This window comes from Chelmon rostratus, chromosome 1 (assembly GCF_017976325.1).
Source record: "Chelmon rostratus isolate fCheRos1 chromosome 1, fCheRos1.pri, whole genome shotgun sequence".
Lineage (NCBI taxonomy): Eukaryota > Metazoa > Chordata > Actinopteri > Chaetodontiformes > Chaetodontidae > Chelmon > Chelmon rostratus.
Genome location: NC_055658.1, coordinates 16,895,635 through 16,910,124, shown reverse-complemented (window position 1 = coordinate 16,910,124; position 14,490 = coordinate 16,895,635). Strand labels below are relative to the sequence as shown.

The following is a 14,490-nucleotide window of genomic DNA, read 5'->3' as shown; positions in this document are numbered from 1 at the left end:
AAATGAGGCAGGAGAAGGCAAGGGGGAAGGGGACAGAAGAAGCATTTTTTCCAAGTAATTTTAGTCTCTCACGAAATACGTCCAGTCATTCAATAATAGCGTTTTATTTTCTGGTAATCTAGCGAGGCCTGGATTACTCTAGACGGCTGGCTGCGGCCCTGCATTAACACAATAAAAGTTTAGGGAGTGAAAGTGGTGAGAGAGAAATATCCTCCAAAACCAAGCAGAGAAGGGCAGCTCAGAACACTGAAGAGCGAAGAGAGGCAAGAGCAATGAAAAGAAGTCAGTCTCAACCTGAACATCAGCACCATTGTCTTTCATCTCTGAACCACAGGACTGCATCTGTGTCTTTTCAGCCACACCAGCGACACGGTTCTACGGACGGCGAAGCTGGTCATACACCACTTTGCTCCAAACTGTAACAATATCTCAGCAACTATGAGAGATTGCCAGGATTGTTTGTGCATTCATTCTCCCCAGAGGACGAATCCTGCTGATTTTTCCTCTAGCACCACATGTAAAGTTTCATCCAAATATCCAGACTACTCTAATCTGCTACAGACGTTCATGTTCTCCAGAGGATGAATTCTAAAAATATAAATGATTTTCCTGACATTTTATCATCAGGTCAAAGTTTAAATGTGTCTAATACTTTGCTTTATGACCAAATATGAGCAAAACTAATGAAGCAAACCCACTAAATTAAGAAGGTGAATATGATAAACATTACACCTGCATGTTAGCATGCCGACATTAGCATGTAGCTTAAAGTACTGTTGCGCCTAAGTAGGCAACAGCCACACAGAGTCACTAGCATGGCCGCAGACTGTCAGTCTTGTAAGAAATGCATGTAGAAGACTAACCATAATAGATAGATAGATAGATAGATATACTTTATTTATCCCAAGCTGGGAAATTGCAGTTAATAAGCCTGTTAGCATTATTACTGTGCAAATGTTAAGCATGCTAGCACTTTCCTCTCAAATCAGAGCTGCGCCCAAGTAAAGCACGAGCGCCAACATCTTTGTGACAGCTGCTAGCATAGCATGGATGTCGACTTTTAGCTGTTTGCTTATAACCTGAGACTTGCTACATGCTAACCAAACCACTGTTTTGAAGGAGAGGAATTGGAGCGTTGAACATCAAATAGTAGTTAGCCCCTATTCCCATTCACACACACGTCTAACTAATAGTTGCTATTTTTGTCATAGCTTTTGTAAATAAAAATGTGCCTGGATAAACCTATTGTTCATCTGTTCGTCCTGGCTAATAGGAATACTAACAATAGCCCATGCTTATGTTTCTAAAAGCTTAAAAGTGAGCTCTGGTTGTTGCTACCTGTTTTAGCGTGAACCACATTAAACAGAAAACAAGGCAGTGTTCAGCTCTTTTGTGGACTACTTACACTCTTCACTCTCCACAGCAGCATAGTTGCCGGCTTCTCTGAAACTGATATTTCCCAGGTGCAGGACGCCGGCCACAATCTGAAGCACCATGGCGCGCTGCTCTGCTGAGATGCCAATCACATCCATGGCATGCTGGGAAAGCAAAGGAAAAGATCATGCTAAATCGGGGCCGCAGTGTGGGTTTACTCACTCCCGTGGTACCTAGCTCATGTCCTCTAATTACTCCTGTTGCGGTCTCGCTGGTAAACAAAAACAGGAGGAGATCGTTGGGAAAGAAAACAAAAGAGGACTGGTAGGGAGAGAGAGGAATGTAAAGAGGGAGGACTGCGAGCCACATGAACACTGGTATGAGATTCATAGGCGCACACAACACCGCTGAGGGTGTGAAGTTATTGCCAGTTAAACAGAAGGAATCGGACCGTACCATTGTCTCCTGGAAGTCACTCTTGTCGTTGATGTCGTCCACTTTGTAGGAACCAGACTGATTGAGGTAAGTGTAGTAATCCAGGGTTGTGATTCCCAGGCTGCTTTTCTGCTCTCCACTGGCTCCTTCTATCAACTGTAAGAGCAGAAATGCATCCATGTAGATTGTGCTTTATTGGTGTCACTTTTCTACATTTTCATGTTTATACGTATGCAGCACGCTCTACTTTGCATGTGAAAAAAAACTGTATGGTAAGACTGAACTCTATGTCCTCCATGGACCTGGAGCCATCCGCAATGAAAACAGATCAACCCTCTTCCTGCAGCCAAAAGGCACGTCAAATCCAATGTGTCCTGAAATCCCCTCGCAGGCTCCCTTCACCGGCCAAATGTGTCCCGTTCTCTCTTCAGCTGGACAATAAAATGAGGTCTCACCTGATAGAATATGTGGAAACTCCTCTCTCCAGGATTCCTTGTGACGACACGTGACTTCTCCAGAAGGAAGTTGGAGATTTTCCCTCCGTCTGGTTCGCCACCGGAGCTGAACTGGATCTCGAAGTATTTCCCCTGATGGATCAAAGCATGTTGGTTTTTCAGCACGGGATTGGGCTGCGATAAAGCTTGAAGCCAGAGCTGTAAGATCTGAGATGCTGGCACCTGGCTGTTCTAGTGGTGTGTGTACATTTATAGAAAAATGTCATCCTGATTTTTGTGTTGCTCTCTTTTCCAGACGAGCCTGTAATGTAATATCTGTGCCGGTCCCAGAAGCGAACAGAGACACTATTTATTCAAAGGCAGCACCTCAAAAGTAGTGATCTCAGGCCATTAGCGCAAAACCAAATCCATTTCCCCAAAACTGGTTCTAAAAACGTCCCAATTACTGAGATAATACCGCTTTGTATGCTGAGCTGAACCACTAAACTCAGCTGGAAAAGTTCTGAGGAAATGCATTTTCTAAATGTGCTTTGCCTTAATTCTAAGTCCTTGTTGACCGAGCTCCTTTGTAAGCAGAGGATGTGCACCAGTGGTTCTGCGTGTTCAGTATGTCTTTCTGCGCAGCACAGCTCTGGTTAACCAGGGCTCACATGAGGTTTGCTTCCTCAAAACGCAAAACAGAGAAAAAGTTGTTGGTGCAAATCTTTGTTTTCAAAAGTCTCGGCTTGGATCTGAAGGTGCGCCACAGAAAAGTTGAGTCCTCAAATTATTCTGGGGTAAGTAGTACCTACAGATGTATTTATGTCTGAGGAACACAGTTCAGGATTTGCAATGTGAGTGGCTTCTTCTAATTCTGTCTTATGTTATGATCTCCAAGAGTCATCCTCACTTACACTGCAAATCAGCTCAGGCACAGACATGAGGCTGCAAAAACGCATCCCTGGAGGATGATTTTCAAATTCACCCTCCTCATTTAAACTTTTGCCTGCTACCTTTTTTTCTTTAGTTTTCTTGACCAGTTATGAATGGAGCAACAATGAAAAGCAGCCGATTCACAAAAAGTGGAAAGGCCAACACATGAAATGAAAGCCTTACGAATCTGCTGGAGTTGTTGTTCCGCACAGTCTTGGCGTTGCCGAAGGCCTCTAGCAGCGGGTTGGACTGCAGGATGATGTCTTTGACGTGCTGCAAGGAGAGGCAACGAGCTGTTAGCTACGTCACAGACAGACTGGACGACAGGTACGGATGCAGTGCACTGCACACCAGTGCTGACAGGCTGCCGTGTACGTCCAAGGAACTTTCCACTTAAATACGAGCATGCACAGACACACGCACATAAAGTCTGGAGGACATTATCTTTCCTGTGAGCCATCTGCATGTCAGAGGTTTAAATCAGTGCAGCAGACAAATCTACTCCCGCTTCCATTATTGTACACAGAAGTTGAGTGGAAGTTATTTCTTGGAATCTTTTTTTCATTCCTAAATTTAGTCCTGTATGAAAGGAAAAAGACAAACAGTGCATGTCGCACTCAGTTAGGTTACTACTTCATCATATTTCACTCATCCAATCCGAGGAGCAGCTTTAAAACACACTGGATCCAAGGGATAACTAATGAAAGTGACGTCACATTTCCAACATTGTCTCAAGATGTTAAATTATATTCTATATGCATAACTTTCTTTTCTTTTATTATGTATGAATGAAGGTGGCAGATGAACAGATATGTTACAGGCAGGGACTTATTATCTGTTCAAAACCATTCTCACACACATGTGAACACACACCAGAAACACGTTGCATAAGAATGCGAGCATACCGGTGTGTGCAAGGCTGAAGGGAAGCATGTGAGAGAGATGTTATACTGAACAGGAGCTGGAAGAGGTGGAGACAAAATGCGAACTGTGTTTGTGTTTGTGTGCCCATTATAACGGCCACATTTGTTTGAACAAACAATACCAAGAGAATTATTTTCCTGACTAGCTTGTGTGTACAACCCTGATTCCAACAAAAAAGCAGTCACTTGCAAACAAACTGTGCTCACCGACAAAGTGTTCCTGAGCTCATGTAGTAACATCCTTTATACAATCATGTGTTCACAAAGTGGTGAACCTCGCTCCATCCTTGCTTGTGAGCGACTGAGCCTTTCCAGGATGCTCCTCAATCAACCTGTTTACCTGTGGAATGTTCCAAACAGGCGTTTTTGGATCATTCCACAACCTTTTCAGTCTTTTGTTGCTCCTGTCCCAACTTGTTTGAAACGTGTTGCTGCATCAAATTCAGAATAAGCAGGTATTTACAAAAATCATGAAGCTGATGAGGTCAAACATTAAATATATTGTCTCTGTATTGTTTTCAATTGAATATGTGTCAAAGTTTTATTTACGTCTTACATAGTGTCGAAACTTTTTTGGCACTGGGGTTGTACATTTGTACAGCAACTTGCAACTCTGAACACTCAAAACAACGACAGTGCTGTATAACACAAAGGTTTTACCATTGAATTTTAAGCCTGGGGGTGATTTCTAACATTGCCTTGATGGAAGCAGCTCTGAGTGGATTAAATATAAAAATCCCACTGCCATCATGGCGCAGGCATTTCCTCGTCAAACTTTAGATCTTTATCAAGCTTAGGAACTGGACATCTGCTGGTTTGGGGGCTGCCAGATGGCTGAAAGGGGGCTGGGTGAATAAGAGGCTCCTGATAGGCTGATAATGGGCTATAAGGATGAGGATGATAAGAGGAGGATTGGGTGCAGCTAGATGGGATTGGGTGCAGCTAGATGCAGATTTCAACTAAGGAGAGAAACAACTGCAGGAATGAAGTAGCAACAGGTTGCTTGATTTCATATAAATCTGCAGTGACATTATGTGATTTGCGCACTTCGGATAGGCAAAATACAATTGAAGAACTTACTATAATACTGATATAGAAGGATGCCCATTAATTTGAAAGTGTTGCATTTTAATCTAAATGAATTGATTATATGGAAAAAACAAATGCTAGAAAAAGCACCTGTACACTGCAACGCTCTTCAACCTGAAAAAGATCCTTAAAGTTTGCCTCATTGAATGAATACTGCACTGATCAAAGTGTGCGCTTTTCTCATCATTTTACATTTAATTTCCATCATAACGTTTCTTTAAAAACGGATTGTTGGCCAGTTATCATTCAATCTATGCAGCTCAGCATCTGAAGAATCTCAAACATCTCGTGCGTCTACTACGTCTGTCCTAAAAGAAAAGAAGCAGCTCTTCTCACCTGTACTTTGGGTCCGCCCCCTGACACTCTGGAGATGTAGCCCATGATATATTTGGCTGCCACCGTCTTCCCTGCGCCGCTCTCTCCACTGAATAACAAACAGAAATTCAAACACATTTTTTTTCATACATGCAATCTGAGCATCTGAGTCAAATCAGGTCCAATGATGAACTGACTAATAGCATGTGACACCTGAGCTCAGATATGATGTTAAGTGACTGATGCACACCTGGGTGGTTGTTTGGTATTTCAAAAACAGGCTGCGGAGGACCAGTGACTTAACTGAGCAGCTGCATGTTCATGGTGTCATTATTTTTAGTCTCTCAAATCAACGTTTTTTATGAGCCAAAAAAAGCTTTTTTTGTTGCTTTCTTTGATCGATCCTGTTAGCTATCAGACACTATGCTTGTGCTGCTACTATGAATATTTTAACGGTCCCCCCTCGGCACCGCCCCTGGTTGTCTGAACACAAAGCAGCAAACAGTATATTTTATGCTTCTATATGTGGTCACGTGGTTATGATAATATTTGACGTTGTGTTTGATTTCCAAGTCCAGCCAGTCAAGATAGTATACGTTCATATTCTTCATTTAGATGGTCAAAATTCTGCTTTACATCAAGTCACAACTATTGATCTAATTCATAGTGTTTTAAGACAATGAAAACATATTCACTTTAGATAGTAGTTGAAATGGCCAATTTGCAGGTTTATGTATGAGTTAGTATGAACCTGCTGAATAAACAGGTGAAACGTCAGCTCCTGCTTTCACATGTACACAGTCCCTTTACTTCACAAACCAAAATGTGCAGCTAGATGCAGATTTCAACTCAGAGGCTCAACGTGTGTTAGGCCACAGCACATCTGGGGCAGATGAATGCTGCAGCAATAAGGGCATTAATTCTGTTTTGTCACATTCACAGATTTTTCCCTCATCTCTTTCCTTCACCCTGTCTATTTTCCTCCCTGCCTTTCACTTTGCCAGTGTCATACTTATTTTGACATATGTGGCTTGGCAGTGGATGACAGTGGAGTCTGTTTTTTCTTACTGTGCCTTAAAGTAGAGTCAGGTTGGTAATGCCTCTGTGAGAAACACAGCTGCAGACTGTTAGGGGCTGCCAGAGGAAGTCATGGGAGCCACTCTATTACACATCAGTCTCTATATGGTTGTAACCCTGCCCCTATATACCTCCTTGTTTCTTCCAAATCCTTTTGCATTGTCTGGGCTACCTCACTGCACACTTAGTACCAGTGGAGGAATGCAACGAAGTACATTTACTCAAGTGCTGCTCAAGGTACTTGCACTTTACTTGAGAATTTTATTTTACACAACTTTATACTTATACTCCACTATATCTCAGAGGCAAATATTTCACTTTTTACTCCACTACATTTGTCTGACAGCTTTAGTCACTTGTTACTATGCACTTAACAATTTATCAGACTCTTCCATCCTGAATCTTTCTGATAAACTGGAGGATTCAGTTGACAGGGACCATTTTACTGCACAACGAGTACTCTTACTTTGATGATATGTACATACTTCTACTTAAGTAAGGTTTTGAACGCAGTGCTTTTACTTGTAGAGTACTTCCAGTGTGGTATGAGTACTTTTTGTGTAGTTCATGATGTGAATACTTCTTCCACCACTGCTCACTCCTCAAGTAACGAGAAGAAACTGATATGCTGAGCTGTGGTTTTACTTTTAATGTCAGAACAACCTCCAGCGCTCCTTCAGAGAGCATTGTTTTTCCTCATGAAAGTTATTCTCTGAAGAGCTATTTTCAACACAAGCTGCGGCGGGAGTCCCATTTCCAGTCCCCCTACCCCCAAATGGGCGAGTCTCATTGTTGTGGTGCTGAAACACTGAAGGCATTGTTAACTTCCGCAAAGATTTATTAACCAAACAAGGACATGAGTTAGACAATGCAGAGGCACAGGGGCTTAAGCACTAACTTTCATAAATCATTACTGACATCAGCTATGAGTAGGATGCACAGTCAACACTGACTTCCAGCTCTGGTGGTTTTAAATCTTATAAAGAGCAGTGCATTCCCCACAGAGCAAGCTGAAGTTGCATGTTCAGTACCGTATGTTCAAGATTTCTGCTGTGATAATGCAATTTCTCTTTGCATTCAAGCTACGGGGGCCCGTGTCCATCTGTTTTAAAGTTCAGTGTAACAGTAAGAGAATGGTGTTGAGGTATCAGATATCTTTTTTCAATTTCAACTTGACTGAGAAAACTTGAAATATCAAATCAATTTAATAACAAACTGGGACAGAATTCCAAGTACACTGGATTTTATTTATAATTTGTCTAATAGTGTCTGCTTACATGCTTAAAATGTAAAATGCCTTCATGCTTAAAATGGAGTGCTGATACCATCTGGGCTTTCAAAAAGGATAATATATGTGCAGTGTGGAGTAGGACGTTAAATGACAAATGCTACGGTGACACAGGTTTGGTTGCACGAGTGTTAATACATATTAACACACATACATGCTGCCCTCACCTCGTTTTATCACTGTCTGACACACACAGCCTAAAGGTCAGTGTTTGGTGAGTTTCTGATCTGCTGTACGTCAAGGCAGCTGGAGGAAGACGTCTGACTGTGGGTACAATACAGGGTCTGAACTGATGGCTGGGCCATTTCAAAGCAGCACAATCAGTCGACCTTTTAGCCTAAAATAATTCATTTGCTGCCCTCGGCTCCTCTGGGAGGAAAGGGGAAAAGGCTGGAGTGGTGCATGACATCATGCCCAGCAGCTGTGGGGAACACTGCATCGATGAATCAGCAAGGACTCTGGACAAAAGACTGAATGAACACAGCAAACAGGCAACATCAGCCACCTGCGAACACGAAAACACGACCGAACCAGTGACAGCATCAGCTGGGATGGGATCATCAACAGTCGACACTGAATAAACCTGCTTTTTCAGGATAAGAGTTGTTGTTTTAAGCCTGCTTCGAGGGACAAAAAGTAATGGCTATCTACGAAAACTGTAGGCAAACTTAGTGGCTGTGCATTTCTGATCAGATGTGGTTGGTTCTCAGGTGACAAAACATTTGGTTGAGACTTTTAAAAGATGCCACAGGTCTGATTTCATCTAATAGTTTGATGGGGAGCGCCAAACTGACAACACCAACCTGCTCCAAGTCATCCCTTTATTATCTGATCCAGATGTCTAGGGATAGCTACACCAGTCACATGCTGTGGTAAGCAGAGAGCAAGTAATACATAGGAAAAAGGTTACAATTTCCCAGCAAGATTGGTCAAAGCTCCACCACTTCATCCTGAATTGCCCCTGTGTGGTTTATTCACACATTTTCTTAGTAAATGTGAAAAAGCGCCAACACAGGCTCATGCTGACCACACTGCCTGGCCAGCAGTTTACTGCAGCCTTTGTTTGCTGAGACCTGGTTCATCATAAAAACCACTTCCATGCTTTTGTTTGCTGATTTAGTCGATCACAAAATCCACCTCAGTGCCTTTATGTGGGAAACTGAACTAGCAACTGCTGGCTGTCCAAACAACAGGTGAAAGTGCTGAAGCAGGGGTCATTCATCATGAGGTAAGCACTATAGTAACCGCACTGATCAGGTGACTGGACCATAGGATAAAGCCTCAATCATGACACCACACTTTTCTCACTGCAGCTTTGTGGCTCAAAAACATTCACACTCAAACAGACTGGAAAAGCAACAAAAAAATCCCTCATTTATTATGTTTAAGTTACTCTGGGCCAGGAATCATGCAGGTGTTCTTCCTGCATGATTGTTTTTTTTTCCCTTTCTTTTTGAAGAGAACCTTTTCATATTTGTTTTTGCTTAATTTGCATTTCAATGAAGTTGAAAATGATATGCTGGAAAAACACGACGGGAACACGTCACTCTCGGCCGATCAGCTGTACCAAATGATGTGGTGGAACCTGTTCTCTTCCCCTCCCAGCCATTATCTTGACCTGCAGCCTCGAACTAACATCTCACAGATCACATTGTACAGATTGCTATCTCCCGCCTTTGTGTCTCACTCTCTCCCATCCTGCACATTTGACTCAATGACAGAAGAGCTGAGTCACAAAAGGACCACTGCAGTCACTTAAAGAGCTGTCACATTAAATAGAGAATATAATAAAATGCTGTCTCTTTGGTTGTCACATGCCATTAGTTCATGATGTGTAAACAAAGCGGAAAATGATCTGTGATTCTTACCTGATGATGACACACTGGTTTTCACTGTCAATCATCATGTTTCTGTACATGTTATCTGCCAGAGCGTAGATGTGAGGAGGGTTCTCATACTGAGCCTGAGAGTTGACAAAATAATTAAATTAAAATCAATGGTCAATCAGTTTACGTAATAATAAGATGAAACCTTGTAGAGGTTGTTAATCCAAAAGTAAAGCCAGGAACACATTAAAGGATGCATCTGGTGTTATTCTATAGTTTTCTTATTGTCAGCAAATCTCATAAAAAAGACAAAAACCAACAATAGATTGATTATATTTTATGAACAGTTATTGCCTGTGTAGACAAAGCTGAATAAATGGGTGGTATATATTCCTGCATGATGATAGCTATGAGCACTGTAGTTAACTTTGACTCAGTCCCTCATACAGAATCCTGCCGCTGTAAATACTCTCTATATCACCAAATCTGTATTAATCCACTGCATAAAATAGTCGCAACAAATGCACTAGCTCCTCCTGCTTGAGTAACGTTTGCCAGAAACTACAGAAACAGTTCCCATCTGTCTTCCCCCCATTTCCCATCTTAGGAAATTACTGAGACAGGTAGGAAAGTTGTAAAGTATTGGGGAATGCATTAACCAAGCAGCAACCTCCAAGGCTCAAAAATGAAGTCAATGTGGAAGTGCAGTTCCTCGACTGCCCACTTGAGGCTGGCTCCAAAAGTGAGTCAATCCCCACAGACCTCCCTATTAAAATGCACAACTTCACAGCAGAAATAAACATGTTTACAGCCGGATACAAAAAATGAATTTGGTCTCTATAGCTAATTTGCCCATCCATGACAAGGTGCAATTTTTTATATAATTCACTCGTATAAATTATATTAACTCTTAAAGTTATGCATGAATATGTGATGGCCTGAGCCCCTGTCCCCCAGCGTCACAGTGGCTCTTCATAAACCTGTGGGTCAATGTTTTATACAGTCTATGAGATCAACACATGTTTAGTTTTTGGTCTTTCATTGGATTTGTTGACAATAAAAAACATAGAATAATTTATGTATTAACCCCACTTTGGCCAGACTGACTGATTTCAAAAACTGTAAAAAGTCTGCACTGATTTGCACAAAATTAGACAGTTTACCACTTCCAGTAAATGTGCTGCCCTGCAACTGAGCAAACAAGTCAGCGCCTTTGCGATTGTTTGAAACACTTTTGAACTTTCCCTTGTAGTTTCAGCTGATTACACTATGCAAATCTGAACCCAGTGCACTTATGTTCAACTATAGTCTGCCAGACTGTTAAATTTGGCATGAGTGATGCAGAGTGTTTTCACAGTCAGTTAGGATTTGAAAAGTCTTTCAGTGTGTTCCTGGCTTAAGGAGACAAGCCCACTCTCAGCAGGCCGGCCAAGAGAGGAGGCAGACTCGAACAGGCTGTTCTGTGAAGGTACTGCCAAGCCTTCTCATTCAGAGTCGAGTTTCTGACAGCAACATCTGTGCCAGCCCGCTGGAAAGTTCACACTGCAGCTAACCCAACTCATTTCAAAGTCTTTGTCCTTCAGACGGCTGCCATCTTAAACCCCCCGGTACAACAGTACTCTTACAGTATGGGAGTAAGTTTTCCGGTTTGACTGTTCCAGAGAACAGAAGCCATTAAAACGTGTTCATAGTTCATATAGTATCATACTTACTGCGCCCTGATACATCTCAACTTCTTTTTCCCCAAAGTACGGCATCTGCTTGAAAGGGTTGACGGAGATGAGCACAGGCCCAATGTATGTCTGATGAGGTTTTATATTAAAGATCATACAGTGAAGTCAAACAAAACAGCAAAAAACAAATAAAACTAAATACAAATACCCTCTTTTTGGGAGTGCAAAAGTTGTATATAAACTCATTGTTGTTTCAAAACATCTAAATTACATTTTTACACAGAGATTATAAAACCGTACAGGAAGGAAATTAGTTAAACCGAGGCTCCCATGACGTCAAAAGTGCAACAGTGCAGCAGTGGAGTATTTGGTGATCAGGGCTGAGGCTAAATAAGTATCCAAAGCTTACAAATGACAGAGAATAGACCGACCATGTAACACTGTGAGGTTTTATGCCCCGAAGCCAAAACGCCGCTCAAGGCAAATAAAGCTGCTATTGTGGGTGGCCTACAGTGACCCGCAGCCTTGGCAAAGACACCTCACAGTTACGGCTATTTATTGACCCAAATCAAAGGCCTGACTCAGAGATGTCGGGCTGAAAACTGCCAGCATGTACTAAACTTCATAATCCTGAGTACCGCCAGAGCGTGGATGAAGTTTATGTAATGAGCTGCTTTGTGAACGCTCAGCATCGCTTTTCAAAGGGGGTTATTCATTCATTCATCGACTCATTTCACGTCATGAACAGCTTGTGTGTGCGCATGTGTGTGTGTGTGTGGCCACAGCTGGACTAGAAAACCTAAACCTGGCATTTGTGTGATGTACCGTATAAAAATGAGAGCTCCCAGCGCACCATTTTAAATAAAAAACATAGCAGAGATAGGTTCAAAAAGACTGTAGATTTCACCATTACGCAATCTGCTATTTCTCACACTGTTTTGTTCACATTTTGCACCACCGTGAGATAGAGCAAAGACTTTTGTGAAGGCACAGTTAGAGGTTTGGGTGGAGGTCTGCACAGAGCGGCCCTTTGCCCCCTGCACACGGCGGAGCCTCAGTAGGAAGGCGTTACCTCCCGACACTGAGCTATTACTCACTGCTTCAGTGACGCTGTGAATGACCATTCAGCTATTCTGGGAAAAGCAGGGATGAGACGGGGTTCAGCTATTTGTCGCCGGGGTGTGACCTGCAATTGTGAGCGAAAGGATACAAAGATGTAGTCATCCATGTATCTCTTCTTGAGGTTGTCCACGATGGCGTCCTCATTGATCTTGCTGAGCAGCACCATGTCATCCACTCCGCTGTGCTTGACATTGTGGCTCTGCCAGTGGTACCGGTAGTGCCCCCGGCTCCCCTGCAACAAAACAAACAATTGTTAGCTCAATCAAAAGGACACAATGAGATGGTGTGGACTAATCGAGAGTCTGACATCAAGGTGACAAAGACGCACTGCTTACATGAATGAAAGCACGCTCAGAGGCTGAGGTAGCGCGGTTTTAATCACACTGTTGGGATAATCGGACAAAATGAAAACCGAAAAGGAACGTGGTCATTACTACCGCAAGGAAAAGTCTAAGCGCGCACATTTTCTGATCCCAGCAGCACGATGAGCCGTGTTTACTTTGCAATAGTGCTCAGTCAGACTTCCAGAAGCGCTTGGTGCTATTTGTCCAAGTGTCAAAGATGCTCTGACCCAACTTTTATCCACATCCTAACGATCTGGTTTCTCCCTGCATTCCTGTTTTTGTTTTAGCTGAGTGAGTCTCCGGAGAACTGAGGTCATCCATCATGCGCTATGAGTCAGTGTTGTCTGGCTACTGTGGACGAGGGTCACAATGTGCTGTGAGTCTCTTTCTCCTGGATGGAGAACCACTCAAAGCCACAGAGAGCGTCCAGAGCATTAGTCAACACACAAGTTAACTCTTCGCCTCCTCCCTCTTTCGTGAGGATGTGTGGGATCGAGAGGAAGGAGCAGAGTGGCAATCTAAACAATACCAGTCAGGGCAAAAAAAGCCATTCATTCAGTCACACTTCAACAGCAAGATACTGTACTTTATGCAGAACCATAGACATAATATTCTAATAAAAACATATTTATTCATTTATCTCTTTGGATGGCAGTGTCAGTCAGTCAGTCCACTTCTTTGGTCCATCTCAACAACAACGGATGGATTAGCATGAAACTTTGCACATCTGTTCATGGTGCACAGAGGATGAACCCTGCAGATGCTGGTCCTCTGACATTTGGTTCAGATATCTATGCTACACAGCTACACATTGAACTAAGATGTATGTGGTAAACATTACACCTTGCCAACATCCTCATTGTGAGCATGTTAGCATGTTGATGTTAGCTACATAGCGCAGCCTCACAGAGCAGCTAGCACGGCAGTCTCACTTATTCTTAAATAAAGGCAATTATGGTTTTCATGCATCTTTATGAGAACTTAAAGGATATTTTATATCAAAAAAAAAAAAAAAGCAACTGTATTCTGCTGAGAAAACATCACACCGGTACCATTTAAGTGGCTGTTCTTGAGCTTTCCATTATATCGCAGGACCTTCATTAGCAGATGGAGGCCAGTTGTCATGGAAATGCAGATATTTAATTTCTTAACATGCTGGTTAAAAAAAAAAAGGTTTATAACTCAAATTCAGCCCAGTAAGCAATTTCAAAACCAGATCCGTTAAGTAGCTGCAGCCTCAAGTCAGAATAATATAAGTAATATAATAAGTAATATAATAATATAAGTACCACTACTACTCAGCTAGTAAATGGAGTTTGTGACATAATTGTTTACTCAACTGCTGTCTCCAAGCGCAAGACTGGATTTCAGCTTTTAAGCCAAGACATAGAAGAAGACCTTGAAGTGCACAGAAAACGTCCATGTGGAACATTTGCAGTTCTGTGAGAAATGGGGTCAGTCCATTTGCTGATCATGTGATACGTTCAGAAGCTGTTTACTCAACTGCCGTTCCCTACGTCAAGACTGAACTTTGAACCTACAGTGTTTTCTGGTTTCCTACTGTTTCGACTTGCAGAAGTGGTGGAGTCTGATTTCAGTATTAAACAGTACATATAATATCAAAGAATGCAAGAACATACAGTATATGCAAAGACAA

General features: G+C 42.2%; 1 protein-coding gene across 2 annotated transcripts in view; it reads right to left on the bottom strand.

Annotated features, from left to right (window-relative positions):
• The window catches only part of myo1ea (myosin IEa), a 52,187-nt gene that overhangs the window by 22,895 nt on the left and 14,802 nt on the right, over positions 1–14,490 (bottom strand). For both annotated transcript variants that reach the window (XM_041965660.1, XM_041965579.1), the window contains exons 2-9: positions 12,578–12,721; positions 11,407–11,496; positions 9,737–9,831; positions 5,525–5,612; positions 3,360–3,449; positions 2,265–2,396; positions 1,831–1,965; positions 1,406–1,538 (exon numbers count right to left, since the gene is read on the bottom strand). In XM_041965660.1, coding sequence (XP_041821594.1) covers positions 1,406–1,538; positions 1,831–1,965; positions 2,265–2,396; positions 3,360–3,449; positions 5,525–5,612; positions 9,737–9,831; positions 11,407–11,496; positions 12,578–12,721 — 907 coding nt within the window. The remainder of the gene's footprint in view (positions 1–1,405; positions 1,539–1,830; positions 1,966–2,264; positions 2,397–3,359; positions 3,450–5,524; positions 5,613–9,736; positions 9,832–11,406; positions 11,497–12,577; positions 12,722–14,490) is intronic.